The sequence below is a fragment of the Emydura macquarii genome, unplaced genomic scaffold (genome assembly GCF_026122565.2).
Source record: "Emydura macquarii macquarii isolate MOO-44397 ecotype Brisbane River unplaced genomic scaffold, CSIRO-AGI_Emac_v2 contig_3487, whole genome shotgun sequence".
NCBI classification, from domain to species: Eukaryota; Metazoa; Chordata; order Testudines; family Chelidae; genus Emydura; species Emydura macquarii.
In genome coordinates this window covers 411,762-433,909 of record NW_027133624.1, presented here as the reverse complement: position 1 = coordinate 433,909, position 22,148 = coordinate 411,762, and the positions used below count along the sequence as shown (strand labels likewise).

At 41.2% G+C, this 22,148-nt stretch overlaps 2 protein-coding genes across 2 annotated transcripts; both read left to right on the top strand.

Moving 5' to 3' along the window:
• Positions 1 to 6,355: 6,355 nt before the first annotated feature.
• LOC137144867 (olfactory receptor 11L1-like) lies at positions 6,356 to 7,303 on the top strand. The gene has a single exon (XM_067535353.1). The coding sequence runs from the start codon at positions 6,356 to 6,358 to the stop codon at positions 7,301 to 7,303; it is 948 nt and encodes a 315-aa protein (XP_067391454.1).
• Positions 7,304 to 18,417: 11,114 nt separating this feature from the next.
• LOC137144826 (olfactory receptor 10AG1-like) lies at positions 18,418 to 19,344 on the top strand. The gene has a single exon (XM_067535311.1). It carries the CDS (start codon positions 18,418 to 18,420, stop codon positions 19,342 to 19,344), a length of 927 nt encoding a protein of 308 aa, XP_067391412.1.
• Positions 19,345 to 22,148: the final 2,804 nt, after the last annotated feature.

The window sequence follows — 22,148 nt, the reverse complement described above, 5'->3', positions numbered from 1 at the left end:
AGTGAAAAAACTGAAACAAGGAGCTTTGGGAGTGGTTGAAAACCGGAGTTTAGAAGAGTGGGACACAGAGGGTGCCCGGGTACAGAACGTCTCCCCCAGAACCTGCAGTCTGGATGAGCTAAGCCTACCTGAGCTTTAAGCCAGACAGATGCACGTAGAATGCTCGTTTTACAAACAAAGCACCTGTGTCTTCTTGTGCTTTGATTCCCGCTGTTCACATTAAACGGGGCTGGGTTTCACTACGGCTGGTTTGGGTCTCTCTGTTCACCCAATCACAGCTCCTCGTGGGGAAGGCTTGCAAGGGCAGATGAACCTAGTCAGGCTTGCTAAGCACTCCCAGCTGGTAAACAGCTGTTTCAACTCAGGGACTGTGTCTAAAGAGTGGGAGAAATGTGGGTTTCCATCCCACAGAGGTAAAGTTTCAAGGCCTCTCATATGCATTCGGAGATGTCAAAGGTGCAGTTAGGCCTGAACCACAAGACGGACAAGGCTAAGGGCAGATAAATGTTGCCAGTAGAGCTAGTAGTCACACATGAAATATTGGTTTTCCTGTATGCAATAATAACACTTAGCTTTTCTGTTGAGCTCTTTGGGGAAGAGTTTCAAATGCAAAGAACAGGATTAGGCACCTATGCTACGTCCTTTTTTGTGCCTTTCAAAGTCTCTCCCTTCCTTCGTAAGTCAGAAAGTAAAAGCTTCCAGTATAGAACTGGGGAAACTGAGACAGCACAGAGGAAGTGACATCCTCAGGACAATGAAGCTGGTCAGTGGCAAGGCCAGGAAGGGAGCCCTACCTGACAGAATTTCAGAGCAGTGATCAATCCCCTGCAACGTACTGACTGTCAGGAAACTATCCTAGGATAATTAATGTTAGGGGTAGAAAAGACACATTAGGATACAGATTTATAGATTTCATAGCTAGAAGGGACAATTATAACCATCTAGTCTGAGCTCCTGCATAACACAGACATTGAGAATGTCACCGAATAATTATGGCATCAAGCCCATATCTTGTGGTTGAGCTAGTATCTCTCTTTTAGGAAGAAAAAGTCAGTCTTGATTTAAAGACTCCCAGTGATGGAGTATCCACTAGATTCCTCGGTTGTCCACATGATTAATTATGCATGTTGTAGCCTTTATGTTAAATTTTTTAAATTAATATTAAGCAGTTAAAGATAAGGGTGCAATAAAACCCAACTTAGTTTTCAGGTTCGAGCCTCTAGTTCAGTGACAGAAAATTTATATAGCACAGGACCTCTAGGCAACACTTTATTAAAAATGAAAAACGATTAGTAAAGCAAACAGGCGTGCAATTACCACTGACACAATACCCCCTTTATACTTACACTCAGAGATGGAACCGAGTATCAAAGACTGATCTGTCCACTGAGAACACAGTGATGGTAGCTTTTGGATGTCAACTGCAGATCTCTACAATTTAGCAAGGATACTCCTTTTATATTCAATTATAATAGTAATTAACATTACACAGTCCTTGACAATATTTATATTTCTGAAACTTTCTTATCGGCTCTTTACATTACACATTATTGATATTAACAGCTGCACCAAAGTCCTTCCTATATTGCAGTATCAATATAGGTAGCATTTTAACAAAACATTCTCAGTTACATCACATAATGGCAGAGAGCTAAATAGTAGCACATTTTGTAAGTGTTTTACATACAAATACTTGAACTCTAAATGCTAAGATAGGTGAACTTGAGGGCCTGGTATTACATGAGAATATTGATATACTAGGCAACCCAGAAACTTGGTGGAATGATGATAATCAACGAGACACGATAATACCAGGGTACAAGATATATGGGAAGGACAGAACAGGTAATGCTGGTGGAGGCATGGCACTATACGTGAAAGAAAGCATAGAGTCAAATATAGTAAAAATCATAAATGAAGCAGACTGCACCATAGAATCTGTATGAAGACTAATTCCATGCTTGATTAATAAGAATATAGCAGTAGGGATCTACTACTGCCTACCTGGCCAGGATGGTGATGGTGACTGTGAAATGGTCAGGGAGATTAGAGAGGCTATAAAAAGAAATAACTCAATAATAATGGGGGATTTAAATTATCCCCATATTGACTGGGTACTTGGCATCTCGGCACAGGATGCAGAGATAGTTTCTTGACAGCATAAATGGTAAATTTTTTGGAGCAGCTAGCCCATAAGAGGAGTGACAATTTTTTATTTAGTCCTAAATGGTGCACAGGAACTGGTCCAAGAGATCATTATAGCTGAACCACTCGGTAATAGCAACCATAATATAATTAAATTTAATCATCCTGGTGAGGGGTAAAACACCAAAACAGCCCTCACTGCTGTAGCATTTAACATGAGAAAGGGGAACTAAACAAAAATGAGGAAACTAGTTAAACAGAAATTACAAGGCATAGTCCCAAAATTGAAATCTCTGCAAGCTGCATGGAAACTTTTTAAAATACCATAATAGAGGCTCAATTTAAAGGTATACCCCATACTAAAAAACAAAGTAAGGGGGCCAAAAAAGTGCCATGGTGATTAAACAACAAAATAAAAGAATTTGTTAGAGGCAATACGGTATGCTTTAAAAACTGGAAGTTACATCCCCTTGAGGAAAAGAGAAAAGAAAAAGAGAAAGGAGCATAAACTCTGGCAAGTCAAATGTAAAAGTATTATTAAGTAGAACAAAAAAAATTTGAAGAGCAACTAGCCAAAGACTCAGAAAGTAACAGCAAAACTGTTTAAATACATCAAAAGCAGGAATCTTACTAAACAATCAGTGGGGCTGCTGGATTATTGAGATGTGAAAGGAGCACTCAAGGAAGATAAGGCAACTGAGAAAATAAATGAATTATTGCATCAGTCTGCAGTGCAAAGGATGTGAGGGAGATTAACGCATATGAGCCATACTTTTTATGTGACAAATCTGAGGAACTGTCCCAGTGTGAGGTGTCATTACAGGAGGATTTATGATCATAGAAGATAAGGCTTGCAAGGGAACTCAGTAGGTCATCTAGTCTAATCCCTGACTCAAACCAGGACCAACCCCAACTAAACCATCCCAGCCAGGGCTTTGTCAAGCCGGGCCTTAAAAACCGCTAAGGATGGAGATTCCACCACCTCCCTAGGTAACCCATTCCAGTGCTTCACCACTCTCCTAGTGAAAAACTTTTTCCAATTATCCAACCTAGACCTCCTCCACTGTAACTTGAGAAAATTGATCCTAGTTCTGTTTTCTGCCACCAATGAGAACAGCCTAGATCCATCCTCCCTGGAACCTCCCTTCCAGGTAGTTGAAGGCTGCTATCAAATCGCCCCCTCATTCTTCTCTTCTAAAGACTATACAAGCCTAGTTACCTCAGCCTCTCCTCATACGTCATGTTCTCGAGCCCCCTAATTATGTTTGTTGTCCTCTGCTAGATTCTCCCCAATTTGTCCACATCCTTCCTGTAGTGGTGGGCCAAAAACTGGACACAATACTCCAAGTGAGGCCTCACCAGTGATGAATAGAGGGGAATAATGACTTCTTCGATATGCTGGCAATGCTTCTGTTATTGCAACCCAATATGCCATTAGCTTTCTTGGCAATAAGGGCACACTGTCGACTCATATCCAGCTTCTCGTCAACTGTAAACCCCATGTGCTTTTCTGCAGAACTGCTGCCTAGCTCGTCGGTCCCCAGTCTGTAGCAGTGTATAGGATTCTTCCGTCTTAAGTGCAGGACTCTGAACTTGTCCTTGTTGAACCTCATCAGATTTCTTTTGGCCCAATCCTCTAATTTTACTAGGTCACTCTTTATCCTATCCCTGCCCTCCAGTGTATCTACCACCCTCCCCAACTTAGTGTCATCTGAAAACTTGCTGAGAGTGCAATCCACGCCAAGCTCCAGATCATAAAAGAAGATGTTGAACAAAACTAGCCCCAGCACTGACCCTTGGGGCAGCCCGCTCATTATCCTCTGCCAACTAGACATCAAGCCTTTGATCACTACACACTGAGCCTGATGATCTAACCAGCTTTCTATCCATTTTAAAGTCCATTCATCCAACCCATACTTTAACTTGCTGATAAGAATACTGTGGGAGACTGTATCAAAAGCTTGCTAAAGGCAAGGTATATCATGTGCACCGCTTTCCCCACATCCACAGAGCCAGTCACTTCATCATAGGAGGCAATCAGTTTGGTCAGACATGACTTGTCCTTGGTGAATCCATGCTGACTGTTCCTGATCATTGTCCTCTTTTCCAAGTGCCTCAAAAAGGATTAGTTGAGGACCTGTTCCATGATTCTTCCAGGAACTGAGGTGAGGCTGACTGGTCTGTAGTTTTGTAACAAATTGATAAATTAAACAGTAATAAGCCACCAGGACCAGATGGTATCCACCCAAGAGTTCTGAAGGAACTCAAATGTGAAATTGAAGAACTACTATCTGTGATATGTCACCTATCATTTAAATCAGCTTCTGTACCTGATGACTGTGGTATAGCTAATATGAAACCAATTTTTAAAAAAGGCTCCAGAGGCAATCCCGGCAAATTACAGGCAGAGAAGCCTAACTTCCATATAATGCAAACTGATTGATACTATAGGAGAAAAAAGACTTTTCAGACACATAGATGAACACAATTTATTGGATAAGAGTCAGCATGGTTTTTGCAAAGGGAAATCATGCTCCACCAATCTATTAGAATTCTTTGAGTGGGTCAGCAACATGTGGTCAAGTGTGATCCAGTGGATATAATGTTCTTGGACTTTCAGAAAGCCTTGGACAACATCCCTCATCAAAGGCTCTTAAGAAAAATAAGCAGTAATGGGGTAAGGGGGTCCCCTCATGAATCAGTAACTAGTTAAAGACAGGAAACATTGGGTGGGAATAAATGGTCAGATTTCAGAATAGAGAAAAGTAAATAATGGTGTTCCCCAGTGGTCTGTACTGGGACCAGTACTGTTCAACATATTCATAAATAATCTAGAAAAAGATGTCAACAGTGAGGTGGCAAAATTTGCAGATAATACAAAATCACTCAAGATAGTTAAGTCCAAAGCAAACTGAAGAGTTAGAGAGACCTCAGAAAAACTGGATGACTGGGCAACAAAATGGCAGATGAATTCAATGCACATTGGAAAACATAATCCTAACCATACATGCAAAACGATGGGTTCTAAATTAAATGTTACCACTGAAGAAAGAGCTCTTGGAGACATTGGGGTAATTCTTTGAGAACATCTGCAGTGACAGGCAAAAAAGGTAACAGAATAGTAGAAACCATTAGGAAAGAGATAGATAAGAAGACAGAAAATATCAAAATGCCTCTATATAAATTAATGATACACCCACATCTTAAATACTGTGTGCAGATCTGGTCATCCCATCTCAAAAAAGATACAATGGAATTGGAAAAGGTACAGAGAAGGGCAACGAAAATGATGAGAGTATGGAACAGCTTCTGTATGAGGAGAGATTAAAAGACTGGGACTATTCATCTTGGAAAAGAGACGACTAAGGGGGGGTATGGTAGATGTCTGTAAAATCTTTACTCTCTGTCAGGGGATGTTGTGAAGGCCAAAACTATAACAGGGTTAAAAGAAAGAACTAGATAAGATTATGGAGGATTGGTCCATCAATGGCTATTAGCCAAAATGGGCAGGGATGTAACCCCATGCTTTGAGTGTCCCTAGCCTCTGTTTGCTAGAAACTGGGAGTGGACGACAGGGGATGACTCACTAAAGGATTCCCTGCTATGTTTATTCTCTCTGAAGCACCTGGCATTGGTTTGTTGCTGAAGAAATATTAAGTAGGTCACTCTGGGGTTTCCTTACACAATGCCTCCATTGTAGTTCTTCCCTTTATAGTGTGAAGTGAAAAGCACCCTTCTGTGATGTTCTGGGTTCATATTAATGGATGTATTTGTAGCTGTCGTAACAACTGCTGTATTACCTCAGGCCAGGTAAAAAAATATTATACTCTAAGGGACAGGTTTTGAAAGTTATTAATGTGCCGATAGATTAAATAGGTGCTTAGTTGGATGTATTTAGGTACTTAAACAGATTACGGGTGAGATTTATACAGGTATTTAGGTGCCTGGTGGAACTTTCAAAAGCATCCAGGCACCAAACATCCATTGAAACGAAGGGGTTTTAGGTCGTAAGGTTCTTTAAAATCCCACTAGAAGAATAACTGAATCTTAAGGCCCTTCAATGCTTCGGACAATCTGGCCCTAAGCAAACACTGAATAAAGTTAAAAGGGATGGAATAACAAGGAAATAGTTGCAGATTTGGGGAAAGGAGATCATTCTGGTTTGGTTAATCTTTCTTCCTTTCTTCCTTCCTTCCCTTCCAGAGAGCAGATGACACACACACAATGGAAAAATGAAACATCCATCACCAAGTTCCTCCTTCTGGGATTCGGGAACCTCAACAAAGTTCAAATTCTGCTTTTTCTGCTCTTTCTTGTGATCTACATTCTGACCATGGCTGGGAACCTTCTCATTGTCGTGCTAGTTGCGGCTGATCAACACCTTCACACACCCATGTACTTCTTCCTGGGAAACTTGTCTTTCCTGGAGATCTGCTACACCTCAGTCACTGCCCCCCGATTGCTGGTTGGATTCCTGGTAGAAGATAGGACAATTTCCTTCAGGGACTGTATCACACAGTTATTTTTCTTCGGTGCTTTGGCTTGCATAGAATGCTTCCTTCTTGCAGTCATGGCTTATGACCGTTACTTAGCCATATGTAACCCACTCAACTACATGCTTATGATGAACTTCAGGGTCTGCCTTCAGCTGGTATCAGCTTCGTGGATAACTGGTTTCTCAGCCAATGCGTTAGTAGTAGGGATGGTGCCCCAGCTAAATTTCTGTGGCCCCGATGAAATTAATAATTTCTTCTGTGACATGGAGGAGCTGCTCAAATTGTCCTGCACAAAAAGTTCCTTGGCAGAAATGATTGTTCTGGTCTCCTGCTCCCTCGTGTCCCTGGTTCCTTTCTTCTTCATCGTTATGTCTTACATTTTTATCCTCTTGGCCATCCTACGAATTGCTTCCTCCTCCGGGAGGCAGAAGGCCTTTTCCACCTGTACTTCTCACCTGCTGGTGGTGAGTCTGTATTATGGGACCATCATTACCATGTATGTGTTGCCGTCGGCGCAATGGTCACCATCCTTGCACAAAGCTCTGTCCCTCATGTACACGATCATCACCCCAATGTTCAACCCCATCATCTACAGTCTGAGGAACAAAGAGGTGAAGGAGGCCTTCAGGAAAGTCATACTGCAGAATTTCGGAATGAATTAGGCTGTCTTTGTCAGAACAGCCTATGGTATTTTGGCACCCAACTGCCATTGGCAGACTGGTGCCTAATTTCTTTAGGCTACTTTGAAAAACCTAGCTCAGATCTCAACAGATTTATGAAGATAGCCTGCAATCTTAATTGGACTTATTCACTATCTGTTTGACTTGGTGTTTCTTCTTCTCCTGCGTCACCCAGGATTTCCTAACTCTGGATATGAAAAAATGTTATATAGTTATAGGCAGTAAGTTTGAGAAGGGAGATTTATTGGTGGGGCCCTTATGGTCCTGCTGTCTTGGCATGGCTGCAAAATTAAAGGTAGACACTAAATGTTGGTGCCTTAGATGTTTCTAAGGGCTTCTATTTCCCTCTGTCTTTCCTCCACGCACACAACAACAGCTCTTTCCCATCACTTTATCTGCACAAAGACCCTCCCAAAAAAGCAGAACAGTCAGAAAACACTTTCTGCATGACCAAGCATTCGAGGTTGGAGGGAGGGTGAAGCAGCTGTGAAGACGTCTTTGAAGTGAGTTCCTCTTCTCATTCCAATATATCATGACACTGTATAGCTGAGGTTCTAATATTGAAACTAATCCTTGACCAAACATGAAATCTGGCTGAGATTTTTAAAGGAGCCTAAGTGAGTTAGGCACTCACATTCAACTGCAATTTGGATGCTTAATTCTCTTCTCTTCCATTGGCATATCAGCCTTTCTGGTTGCTGGATGCTAAGTCTATTTTGGCTTTGGAAGCCCTGGCCATCACTTGACCTCAAGAAAATCTGTTCTCCAATGTGTAAAAAAGCACAAACTTCACAACAACTGAAACCAGGTAGAAGAGGACAGTGCTTTGTGAAAATGAATACACATGCATATTTATGTGTGTACACACATCAACGTAAACATTCTGGCTTAGTCTATATAACCATTGAGTTTATGCATCACAGTACATTGTCCACATCTGGTTCTTAGAAGAAAGCATTTCCATCAGTAAGTGTTCTGAGGAAAGCTGTCCTACACTGACCTGAATTATTCTGCTGTTTTGAGGGAAGAATAAGTCTACTGTGACGGGGCCAGCCCTGATGGCTACAGGAGGGTGCTGGAAGGCATATATATCAGCCCCAGGCTTAGCAAATCTTTGTTCCCTGGGTGATCCAGCTGTGGCCACTCCAGGGCAATTAGGCCAATCAGGCCAGCTGGGGCCAATCAAGGACAATTAGGCCAATCAGGCCATCTGGGGACAATCAAGGAACTTGCCCCAGCAGTTAAAAGCCTCCCAGTCAGGCAGATGGGGGCAGCTGAGAGGGAGTTGAGTAGAGCTGCTACAAGGTGTGGAGTCAGTAAGAGGAGAGGAGAGGAGCGGAGCGGAGCTGAGCTGCTGCTGCAAGGTATGGAGACCGGAGGAGAGCCTGAAGGAGAGCCACAAGCCAGTGGGGCTACAGAAGAGCGACCCAGGAAAGGTAGTAGCCCCTTGGACTAAGCTGTTTAAGGCTACTCCTCGCAGGGTCCCTGGGTCGGGGCCCGGGGTAGAGGGCGGGACGGCCCCCCCCCCCCCCCCCCCCCCGCTCCCACCCAGCCGCACCACCGGCATAGCCATAAGGAGCGCAGACCCACGGGGCAAAACAAGCCCACCTTGCCACACTACCCACTTCTTTCTTACTGCAAAACCTTGTTGGAGATTGTTATTCCATGTCCAATTCAAAGATTTGATAAGTACAATCAAGTCCCAGATCTTTTAACATCAGCCTGTCACCAATGTTGACATTTTTGTGTCTCCAAAGCTTTGTGCTGAGCAGTTCCCGGTGTGACTTCCAGTTTTCCCCCCACATGTAATGGCAGTTAGTGAAACAGCTGAATGAATCTCTGAGGGGGGGAAATGTTTCACATCACAGTGAAGCGGGCTTTACCTTTCTCACCGATATCCTGCACCTTGAAAATCCCACAGTTGTCATTACCAAAGCACTTCATCAACATTATCTCACTAAACCGCCCCACCTTGTTTTGAAGTAGGTTCTCAGACTGAAGGGTAAAATCCTGCATCAAGCAGGGAATGATGAAAGGGGAATTATCTTAGCTTGCCCATGGCAGTCAAAAGGGAGCTCTCTTGATAAAATCATGAAGGAATGAAATCCCACCCCCCCAAGATTTGGAACTGATTCAAAATGGACTAACCAGCCTGGAGAGGACCTGATGATCAGCACTGCTTTGCAGAGGGTCAGGGCTCATCAGGTTGCAGAGTTTGCAGAATCCAGCACTCCAGTAAATTAGCAAGGAAATGGGGCAAGGGTTCCAACTCAAGAGGAAGAGCAGACTAGATAAGGCCAAGTGAAACAGAAGGAATATATAGACAAGCAGCTGTACTGCAAATGGGGGTGCATCATCCAAGTAAATGAGCTGGGGAAGTCTGTGCCCTAACTACCGGGCTATGGGATATGCTGATGTGGATGTTTCTTAATCTCTCCTCTCCTCTACTGTTTATAAATAATTAAATACTCATTGGGCCCGACCAAAAGCTAGAATGACTTTACAGATCTCTGGTTAAGGCACACACCTGAGTGGAAGGAGATGCCTGATCAAGACCATTCTCTATATTGCACAGAGAGGGGAAATTAATTGGTTGTCTCCCAACTCCTTGGCAAAGGTCTAACATAACTGTATGACTCTATGAACTGCAGATTTACCATAAACAACAAATTTGTTTATGAAGGGGGGTTCCAGGGAGGATGAAGCTAGGCTGTTCTCAGTGGTGGCACATGACTGAACGAGGAACAATGGTCTCAAGTTGCAGTGGGGGAGGTCTAGGTTGGATATTAAGAAAAAACTTTTTCAGCAGGAGGGTGGTGAAGCACTGGAATGGGTTACCTAGGGAGGTGGTGGAAACTCCAACCTTAGAGGTTTTGAAGGACTGGCTTGAAAAAGCCCAAATTTGGTGGCAGTCGACGGGAGATACGCAAGCGTCGTAGAGTAGCTTGCATATCTCCCATTGACTTCCTATTTCCCACTTAACACGGTGTCTTCAGTTTGCTGCGCTGAAGGGAAATGCGCCCCGTCGACACAGCGTTACTCCACCTGGTGGAGGTGGATTAATCGCATCGATTTCTGGGTTGATTGAATGGGTCTCCACTTCCATTCAATCGATCTGGATAAATCTATCTGATGGCAGCGAATTTGCCGCCATCAGTCTAGACATAGCTTGGAATGATTTAGTCGGGGTTGGTCCTGCTATGAGCGGGGGGTTGGACTAGATGACCTCCTGAAGTCCCTTTGAAACTTAATCTTCTATGATTCTATGAGTGTAGGGCACTTGACCGGATGACCTACTGAGTTTCCTTTCAGTCCTACACTTCTATGGTTCTGTGATTTGTGTGGGTCACTCACAAACTACTAAACAGATTTCATTATTCATTCTGTTTAATTCTGGACATTTTAGGGAGAGGAAATGGAGAGGTTCTTGGAACAAGCGGGGCCAGATTCCCCACTGGGGTAGTGCCACTGATCGATTCGTTCTAGTAAAGAAAACATCACAAGCGGTAGATTCCTGGATTATATTTCCTTACTAGCTGCTCTCTGGACTTCCCTGCCCTGCCTAGGAAAAGCCACCAATGAGCCACCAATGAGAAGACCAATGAGAAGACACGTGCTGGTATCGAGGTCAGTCGGACCTGCTGAGTAATCATGGTTGATACAGAATCCTGGGTGTTGTAGACTGGGGGAATCACAGGAGTACATCCCAGAAAGGGTCAAGCCCTGACACATGGAGACGGTGCACTCAGAGAACTGACAATTTTTCCCTCTACTTTCTGACCTTTTCTTTGACCTTTTTAAAATTTCTATTCCCCCCCTCTTTCTATCTTTTCCATTATGTTCTTTCTTTTCTTTTTTTCTTCTCTTCTTTTCTTCTCTTTTTCTCTCTTCGTTCACCCCATCCCTCTCCCTTTTCTTTTTTAAGGGGAAGTAGTGGAATGAAGCTGTCAAACTCTTTTTTGGTGCATTTTCATTCACTCATTCTCTCTGCTTTGAAACGGGAATAAATTGAAGCACACCAGTGAACTTTTAGTGCACCCCAGAAGGTTGCACATGGACACTTACTGTGTATCAGGCTAGTGCAGAGTAGATTTACACTCCATCTTGCTGTGAACTAAAGACACGTCTAGACATGCCCTGAGATGCATAAGCTGAGATTTTCAAAGTTGCCTTGAGGTGTTTCAACAGGAAATTTTATTTTTACAGAAAAAAATCAGCATATCTATCTATCTATCTATCTATCTATCTATCTATCTATCTACCTATCATAGAAGATTAGAGTTGGAAGGGACCTCTGGAAGTCATCTAGTTCAACCCCCTGCTCAAAGCAGGACCAACTCCAACTAAATCAAACTAAATCTATCCATCTATCTATCTTTTCAAGTTTTTTGTGTTTCTGACAAAAAAGCCCAACATGTTCTGCTGAAAAATTTATGGAAAAAGTGTTGTCAAAATTTTCCAAAGTGAACAGGGTTCAAAACAGTTCTATATTTTAGCCAGAACAGTGCAGTGTGGATTTGGAGAGCTATCCCCAAATATTGAGGACCACTGAATAGAAAATTTCATTTTCTCCCAACACAGAGTTAAAGGACAGCTGTGAAATTAGGATGTTTTTTCCCTACAACAAGAGCCGACCATACACTTTCAATCCATTGATAATTCTTTTGGAGGAAATAAAACAAAGAAAGAAAGAACCAGTATAGACCCTGATCCATCACAGATTTTAAACTTGTGCCTATATAAAGCATGTAATTAGTCTAATTGAGGTCAGTGGCACTATTCACGTGCTAAAGGTTCAGTATATATTTGAGTGTTTTCTTGAATCAGGACTGTAAAATCTGCAGGCCAGTGTGAACAGTGTGTTACTTGCCCTGTAATGACCTTGAATTGACCAGCACCATTACTCACCCACAGACAGACAGGAGCTGAATTCAGCCAGGGGAACAGTAAAGTTCCTACAACTATTTCCAGTGTTTCTCAGATGCAGCTTATGAGACTAACTCCCCTGGTAGCATCCTCAGTCAGTTTCTAACACCACTAACGTTGCCCTTGGGAAATGAGTGAGGAGCAATCTAACCAATGCTCTCTGCTCTGCCTGACTACAAGTATACAGGCAAGTGGGAAGCAACTGACGGAAAGTTCTTCTAAAGACATCCAAGTGTTTTCCAAAAGATGTAAAAGGAGGGAGAAGGTCAGAGTGTGTAGAGTAGAAAAATTTGTCTTACTAGAATTGTGGACTAACAGGCCTGTTGTGTCTTTGCTCCTGAAAAAGGTAAAACTCTTATTTTTTTTCCTGAGATATTTTCCCTGTTAGCTCTAAAAAAAAGATATCATTTTTTATAATTCTGGCTGTGTGAAAAGAAAAGGCTGAGAGACCCTGCCTGGCCTGTGCAGTAACTTTCATATTCTCATCCTTGGTCCTTCTAAAGTCCCATCAACCAGTTACATATTTGACCGATCTGAAAGTAGGTATCTTTCATGACCTGAGCCTACAAAATCAGTGCCCATGAGTAACTTCATTCATGCAAGTAATCCTGCTGACATCATGTGAATGGGGATACACATGTTTATTAACTTTACAACCTCTCATGAAGCTGTTACATGCAATTCAAGATTGATAGGTAAGTATGGGCTAAAACTAAACATGGCTTTAATGTTTCTTTCATGAGAAAATTCTGATTGGTTGAAACGAAAACATTCACAAAAATGTGCTGATTACACGTTTGTCAGAAGTTTTTTGGAAAAATGCAGCCTGAAACCAAATTTCAAAACTGTTGCAGAGTCGGTTGAAGAGAGAGATTGAGCCAGGTGGAGTGATAAAGAGCGTTTATTCGGTTACAGATTCTAGTCCATTCGTTTCCTTTGCCTCACGACCAACAAAGTGAGCCCCGAGTTTACTACTTTACAACTTTTTATCTAAAATAATATGTAAATACATACACTTCTACAGCGCCCCATAAAATCCTTATTTGGTGGTATAAATGGTTATAAAATGAATATTAATGAATAAAATTAATATTAATGGTTATTGGAGGCATACCTGCCCCTGTTTGTTATAGAATCATAGAATATTAGAGTTGGAAGGGACCTCAGGAGGTCATCTAGTCCAACCCTCTGCTCAAAGCAGGACTAACCTCAGCTAAATAATCCCAGTGAGGGTTTTCATATACCTAGTTTGGACATGATTAGATACATAGATAGATAGATAGATAGATAGATTTCTCCTTCTTTATAGATAGATAGGAAAGCAATAAAATATTAATGCTGAATAGAGCTTTTTCGACAATTTTAATGACAAAAGTCCTTGAAGAAGGGAAAGAATTTCTAAAAGACCTAAGGCAATTAGGAGTATATATCTCCTGAAAAGTTAATGTTCCTAACTCCCTTATGCATGATGGAAAGCTCCCCCCAGAATACAGGAACCTCTTTTGTTGTTGTTCAGCAAATTTTCATGATTGCCTAACTCTTTTGCGCAGTTTTGAAAATCCTACCTGTAGTCCATATTACCTGCCCCAAACCTTCATTAAGGCCATTACAACTTCATGCCCCTCCAGAATGTGGAGAATGGCTCCATTTCAACCTCAGAAAAGCAGGAAATGAAGAGTTAAGGTCCAGCCCACTCCCTCAAGGCAACCTTTACTCTGCCCCTCTTGGGACTTTCAGTAGCCACTTCTACTGCTTGATTTAACATGATGAATAGCTATCAGAGCAGTTAAACGACACCCAGCCTGAATTCTAAAGTGACCAGAACCAAATGGTAAGGGGACCAGAGACAGAGACACTGGCTTGGTGATTCTTAACTGTGGAAACTTGCACACATTACTTATAACAAAAAAAAATCTGACAGAAAATCTCAGAGCTCTTCCTCTAGCTTGACTAGCATGATCTTTCAACAGTTTGATAGACTCATAGAATATTAGTATTGCAAGGGACCTCAGGAGGTCATCTAGTCCACCCCCTGCTGAAAGCCGGATCAACCCCAAATAAATATAAACTCATTTCCCTTCTGTAGAGGCCGTATATGCTGAAGGCCATGTCCCGGTCAGTGATGTTCAATTTTATTTTAGCTCACTAAAAAAATTAATTCAATGTGTTTGAATATGTCAATGGGTGAGCCCATGGGTGTATTTCATTGTAATTGCTCTGTGTGCTTGTCGTAAGCTTTATGTGTTTTTGAAAGACCCTCTGTATGTGTATAACCAATGTGTGTTAGAGAAAAACTGAGATCCAGAGGGCTAGCCGTGTTAGTCTGTATACCATAAAAACAACAGGAGTCCTGTAGCACCTTAAAGACTATCAAATTTCTGCGGGCATAAGCATAAGCATAAGCTTTCGCGGACTGCATGAAGTGGAAACCACAGATAGGAGGTATATATATCCATCCAAGGGTGAAAAACAACTTCAAAAACAGACTTCAGCAAGAAACTGCAGAGCTGAAACTCATCTGCAAACTTGACACAATCAGACTGGGTCTAAATAGGGACTTGGAATGGTTCTCTCAGTACAAGAAGTAATTGTCACTGTTCACACATTCTCACCTTCTAGTCAATGGTTGTGAATAGGCCTCATCTACCCTAACTGAACTGACTTTGTTAGCACTTACCCTCCCCATTGTTATGTTTCTCACTCTTGGATATATACCTCATATCTGTGGTTTCCACTTCATGCATCTGACGACGTGGGTTGCAGCCCACGAAAGACTATGCCCGCAGAAATTTGTTAGTCTTTATGGTGCTACAGGACTCTCGTTGTTTTTAGAAAAATGAGAGTGCATTTGCAATAGTGTGTGAGCTCTTGTGAGTCTGCTTGTGATTATGTTACAGGGTCTGTAATAGTGTCTTTGCACATATGTTAGTAAACTTGTCCATTGTAAATGGATTGGTCTTTGTGTGTGTGTCTCTGTAGTGTTTCTGACCCCATGTACATGGATGCTTTCTCAGTGTTCATAACTTGCATGTTTGCGTTGTTTGTATGTGAATAGGAATACATTTTTGCTTATATCTTCCTGTCTGTCAGTGTGCTTTCTATGTATAGTCATGTGTGCACACAGATGTTCATTTGTGTCTGAGGTGTCAAAAATATCAGTCAAAATTAATAATAACTCCCTTTGAGAGAGAGAGAAACAGAGAACTAGGAACACAACTTGTCTGCTGAGGCACTCCATTTGATATACTAGCCATGGGCCAACCTCATTTTTAGAGAAGCTGGCTTAGATTCACACCAAAATAACTGAAAACATGCTTTGTCCCGTTACCTTTCAATGGAAGGTCTTTTGCCTTTTACTCATAACACAGCAAAACCCAAGTGTTTATTGATACCTCAGAAGTAAAATGATTTGATTGGGGATTTGATAGCAGCCTTTAACTATCTGAAAAGGGGTTCCAGAGAGGATGGAGCTAGGCTGTTCTCAGTGGTGATAGATGACAGAACAAGGAACAATGGTCTCAAGTTGCAGTGGGGGAGGTCTAGGTTGAATATTAGGAAAAGTTTTTCACTAGGAGGGTGGTGAAGCACTGAAATGGGTTACCTAGAGAGGTGGTGGAATCTCCATCTTTAGAGGTTTTTAAACTGCGGCTTGACAAAGCCCTGGCTGGGATGATTTAGCTGAGGTTAGTCCTGCTTTGAGCAGTGTGTTGGACTAGATGACCTCCTGTGGTCCTTTCCAACTCTAATATTCTATGATTCTATTCTATACTTTAGGGAATAATATTAGTCATCTGTGTTAGTGTTCACAAAAAAGCAGTGAAACCAGACAGGGGAAACAGGATATATTTAAAAAAAAAAAAAAAAAAAAAGATTTGTTTTCCTATACCAGTGTTAATTTTTTAAAATATTTTTTCCTGGAATAAATGAAAAATACAAAAATTTATTTGGAAATTTTTTCATTTCTTTCTTTATTGTTCAAAATTTCAAATTTTGAAAAATGTCAACCATTCAATTAAACACATTTACAAAATTTCTGAGAAAAAAAATTATTTCTGTCTTTTTGAAGACCTAATATTTTCCTTCATTGATTTTTGCCCCTGGTAGAATTTTGCCCCCTTCTTTTGCGGCCTTCATCATGTACTGTCTCTTTCTGATTCCCAATTTCACTGACGCTCTTAACATTTAATTTTTATTTTCAGCTTCAATTCATTACTTTCTAAAGGGTGTTCTACTTTAAATTCTTCAAGGATAAGAGTCTGCCATTTTCTCTCTCATGTAGTGGTACCTTAACATCTGAGTAGAGCTATCAGTTCAGTGGAACACATGGAGTTAGCTATTACTCTGTGAAGCAAAAAGGATCCTTTCCCCAAGAATCAGGCAGCACAAATAATACTGAAGAGGTTTATTCACGGAACCGGGATGACTGATAAACAGCTTCAAATTCATGTTGTTACAGGAGACACTTAAACAAGCTATTTGCATTTCTTCTATCTATTCGCTTATGAATACAGACATTGTTCCACCCACAAAGAACTGGAGTAATAATGACAGATACAGAACATACGTGCAGAGACACTCTAATTACACCAAAGGATCTCTGATTACACTTGGGGTGGGGGGAAGTGGATGGAGAAGAAGAATTTTTACAGATAGGAGGGTACATGACAAAGAAGGGTGTAAAGAATATGCTGTTCTCATTGTGAGGCAGAATCACTGAGTGGACATCTGGCCTTCTGAGTTATATCAGTTATTTACATTTCCCATTGTCCTTGGGGCTCTGGTATGCCTGCCTGTTAGGTACTATGGGTTTCGGATTAGCTTAAAACTGCTTCAGGCCTACCAACTCATTGTAGGAGTGAGTGGCAGGATCCAGGTTGGGAATTTTAAAGGATACTAAGACGGTTAGGCACCCAAATTGTTGTTACCCACCAAACTCCTGCAGGCCTTTATGAAAATCCAGCTTTCCTGTTCAGAACTTTATTCCAGAAGCGTTTATACCAGAATATAGTGCTTACTGCCATGAACAGTTCAATTCAATCATAGATTCCAAGGCCAGAAGGAATCATTGTGGCCATTTAGTCTGACCTCCTGTACAATACAGGCCTAAAGCTCCCCATAAACAATCCTTGACCAGATCTTGTAGAAGAATGTCCAATCTTGATTTAAAAATTGTCAGTGATGGAGAAGCTGCCCCACGGCCCTTGGTAAATTGATGCAATGCTTATTACTCTCACCGTTACAAATGTACACCTTATTTCCAGTCCCTTTCAATTTCCAGCCATTGGATCATGGTAGACCTTTCTTTGCTCGATGGACAAGTAGTCAAATTAGCTACTCGTGGCTGTAGACTATTCATGGGCAACATTTCCCTTACTTGGGATCCTCCTAATGTTAGAGAGATTTCGGTGCAGGTGACATTGGGATATTCCCCGTAGACATGGAACATGTCGAGGATTTGGTAAAGAGAAGTAGGAGGTTAAGGAAAGGGATAAGTGCTTCTGAAGTGATAAACCTGGACATAGACACAGACTCTGTGGAGCAATAAAGGTTCTTAAGTGAAAGAAAAAGAGAGAAAAAGATTAAAGGAAATGGGGAAAACTAACTTTCACATTTTTACAGATTTCCCTTTTTCCCCCAAATATCAAAAAAAGGGAAAAGCTTTTTAAGATATTAAATGTGATAGAAAGTAACAATTATCATTCTTTAAATCCTTTTCAGACTTTTCCATTGGGGGGGAAGGTTTTCAACTACAATAAGGTGGTTTTGCTCCCAATTTTTTTTCTTTCACTTTTTTTCAAGGTTTTTTGTTTTTTTTTTTTTTTTTTTTTTGGTGGAAATAAAGTCAGCCAGCTGTAGTTGAAACCCCATCTTTCTGCTCCAAAATCACAGGACCCAGTCACCGGAGCTCAGAGAGAATCTGGGTTACCTGTCATCAGTATTAGGCTTTTGACAAAAATTTAAGCAGTTCTGAATTTACTTCTGTACACCAGTTAGCCAGAATATATGACTATCAAGTCATAACGATGTACGTTTATGTAGGTTTCTATCCATTACATCAGAGAGTTGTGATTTCACATCTGTGAGAAAGATTTCTATGCTGATAATCTCCTCAAGTGACATATTCATGTCCTTTGTCTTTATTGTCTCTGCAGATTCAATATAGCCATCCAATGGTGAGTGGAAATCAAACCACAACACCTGGATTCATCCTCTTGGGATTCTCCAACCTCACAAACCGGCAGGGTTTGCTCTTCGTTGTCTTCTTGATCATCTACATGGTTATCTTGCTAGGGAACGGTATCATTGTCTTTGTCACGGTGTTGGACTCTGCCCTCCATACCCCCATGTATATCTTCCTCAGGAACCTGTCATTTGTGGAAATCTGCTACACTTCAGTCACCCTGCCCAAGATGCTGGCCAATTGCCTGGCAGAGGATGGAAGTATCTCATTCACCGGCTGTGCTGCCCAGATGTATTTCTCGCTTTTACTAGGTGGCACAGAGTGTTTCCTTCTGGCGGCCATGGCCTATGACCGTTACGTGGCCATATGTAACCCCCTGTGTTACACACTCACCATGACCAGGGACGTCTGTACTAAGATGGTAGCTGGGTCTTGGCTTGTCAACATCCCAGTACATTTTGGGCAGGCATATTTCGTATTTTCTTTGCCCTTCTGTGGTTCTCATGAAATTAACCATTTCTTCTGTGACATCCCCCCTCTCCTGGAGCTGTCCTGTGTGGACACCTACTGGAATAAAATAACTGTGTTTATGGCAGCTCTTCTATTCCTAATCACCCCCTTTTTTTTAATTCTTATTTCTTATATTAAAATCACCAGCATGATTCTGAAGATGCCATCAGTCCAGAGCAAACAAAAGGCTTTCTCCACCTGCTCCTCCCACCTCACTGTGGTTACTCTATTCTATGGCTCTGCCATGACTGCGTATTTAAAATCCAAGGCAGGGGACTCAGTGGACACAGACAAACTTCTCTCTCTGTTTTACACCATCGTGACTCCAATGTTTAACCCCTTTATATATAGTTTGAGGAACAAGGAAGTCAAATTTGCCCTAAGGAAAATATTAGGTGGGAAATGATTCCACAAAATACACCATGTATTCCTCAAATGATATTCCAGATTACTTTAAATTCCTTTCAAGGCAATGCAGAATCCCTAAGATATAGTTTTGATTTCTCAAAAGAAGTTCTAGATTTCTGAAGAACTATTCTAGTCCCTTGGAGAGTCCATCAGACACATTACTTATTATTATGCATTCCCGATTACACAAGACTCAAGACACCCTGACAAACTGACAGACATATTCAGCAAGATACATTCCTTACTACTCAAGATTTGATTTGATTTCCATGTTCAACTCCATCATGTGTATTGGAAAGAACAGAGAAGAAAATATTTTCTTGAGGGAAATAGCATGTAGAAAACAGGTCCTTAATATTGGGTTCTCGTGAGGTCTTCATCTGTTTTCTTAATAAAATGTGACAATTGCAACTTAAGTAGATTTGATAAAGCAAGCAAAATTGTAAAGAAAATGTATTCTGATAACCTAAATTTTCCTGCTTGCTTTTAGTTTCTGGAGAACTGCATTAAACTCTGAAACAATATGTAACTTCAAATACAAGCCAATGTTAAATATATTTTAAAGGCAGATTTCATTATATCACACTAAATAAAATATGAATTTTAAATTCAGATCACTAGGATTACAAACTTGGGGTTAATTTCTTTTATCCCCTAACTTTGAATCAGGATTACCTAAAAGGAAATGAGTATTTGGGGGTGCAGTAGAAAGTGAGAGCCTGAGACATGAGGCTTAGTCTAACAGGCCAGGTTATAGGTCTGGCCTGAGGCCTGAATTAAAGTAATAGTCAAGCACTTCTCTTATAAAGCAAAGTTAGCAGATGTGATGCTATGAATGCTGACTGGCTCACAGTAACAGAGCTGGTACACACATTCTTATAGAAGCACTAGGTACAGAGCACTCATGCAAGCACATTCTGGAAAAGTGCCAGAACATCCCACTACCCCAAAGATAACGAGGTCTCACTGAGCCCTCAGAATGACAATATGATGGATAGAGATGTTTTGGCTGAACCATCCAGTACAAGGTAAAGGTCACTTATCAAAGATAAGGCATCTAAGATCAAATAGCACAAAGAGAAAAGAGGACATGGGACTCCATTTTGGGGTCCAGTCCGCTGTTCACCTGTCCCAAAGTCAGCTGTGACTCTGAGGGTTTATATGGACACTTTCTCCCTTGTTTTTCCCATTTTATAATTTACAGTTAGCTTGCACAGTTTAACATTAACCAATTACCACTAGATGTCATCGTGTTGTTTAGGGTAATGTATTCCAGTATGTCTACATTTCCATTAAAATAATGTTAAACTACTTACAATGAAACTTCAGGAAAAGCAAAAACAATTTTTTATACATCTGTGCATTGGGTTATGCTTGCCCTCAACTATCTTAATCCTGTGTACCCTTTCTTATGATTTTAGTTACAGCTTAGTACAGCAGAAAGCTTCTTTAAAAATAGAAGGTGAAGCATGTTATACTTCGTGTTCTTTAAAAACAAGGTATCTGCTAATTTTAGTAAATTTCCATTGCTTTTTTACTTACCATTACTCACAAAGCTAAATTGGAATCTTGCTTGACAATTCTTTTAGCATAGCTATAAGAAATATTTAAACTATAGGTCTTCACCTTATCTTGTGAACACTGAAGCACATGGGTAATGTTAATGAGACCATTTATTAACTCAGTGGGAGCATTTGTGGGAACGGGATATTCCTGATGCGTTGAAGCAAACTAGATTTAACCACATGATCAATGTCAATCACATGCTTTAATGCCCTCTTCTGCAGTCTGGATTGCTGTTTCATCCCAATCCCTCACTCCTGAAGCCCGTCTTGCACTTGATCCACTGTTTGAACACCCACTTCTGGGTCAGCCTACGGCAAGAAAGCTGATCCTAACCCAGTGAGTGAGTGCCTCTAGCCAGCCACTCATGGAATTATGCAATGGTAGGACCCCAGCCCACACCCCCAGTCCCAGATGCAACCTTAGGAACTGCCATATGCACACTGCACGCTCATTGGTTCATCAATTTATCAAAGAAATTGGTATGCACCTGGCTTTTACTTCAAATGGAGTCTATACACACCTTCAACAACATGCACTGCTTTAGATAAAACAAACTAACAAACTTATTAAGTACAGAAAGATTTTAAGTGATTATAAATCAGAGGAAAGCAGGTCAGATTTGATCAAAAGTAAATAAAAGGCAAATCACATTCTAAACTAAGCTTAACACTTTCAGCAACCTTCCAGTCTTAGATGATTTTCACCACAGGCCAGCTGGTGTGCGCCTAACCAGGCTTTCCCCTGGGTCAGCAGCTCAATTGCTTTTTGGTGTTTGTAGATAGAGGTGGAAGAGAGAGACAACAGAAAAATGTATCTTCTTTTTAACATGTTCCTTTACCCCCCACTCCCACCGGACCCCACACCTCCTTCAGGGTCAGGTGACAAACAATATCTATGTATGGCTCCCTCCATGTCCTGAGTCACTGAGGTATCTTGTGGATCTGTTTGTTGACATCGGAGCCAGTCCTTTGTCCCTGTAATGTTTCTTGGTTCCTTCTTTGCAAGCCTTAATGAGGTGCGAATTGCCTCACTGCTCTTGGAGAGTTTTGCCTAGACCTGTCTCAAGCCATGAGACACATATTTGGGAATATTACATAGCAAACCCTCATAACCATACACATGACATTGCAAAAAACATAATACTGTAACAATAATGTTCAGTATGCCACGACCATTCCAGAAACACCTTACATGACATACTTTGCATTAAACAGTACACAATTACACTAAAAGTGT

What these genes read in the sequence shown, in the direction of transcription:
- LOC137144867 (XM_067535353.1), top strand. Translation starts at nt 6,356, where the DNA reads ATGACACACACACAATGGAAAAATGAAACATCCATCACCAAGTTCCTC.
- LOC137144826 (XM_067535311.1), top strand. Translation starts at nt 18,418, where the DNA reads ATGGTGAGTGGAAATCAAACCACAACACCTGGATTCATCCTCTTGGGA.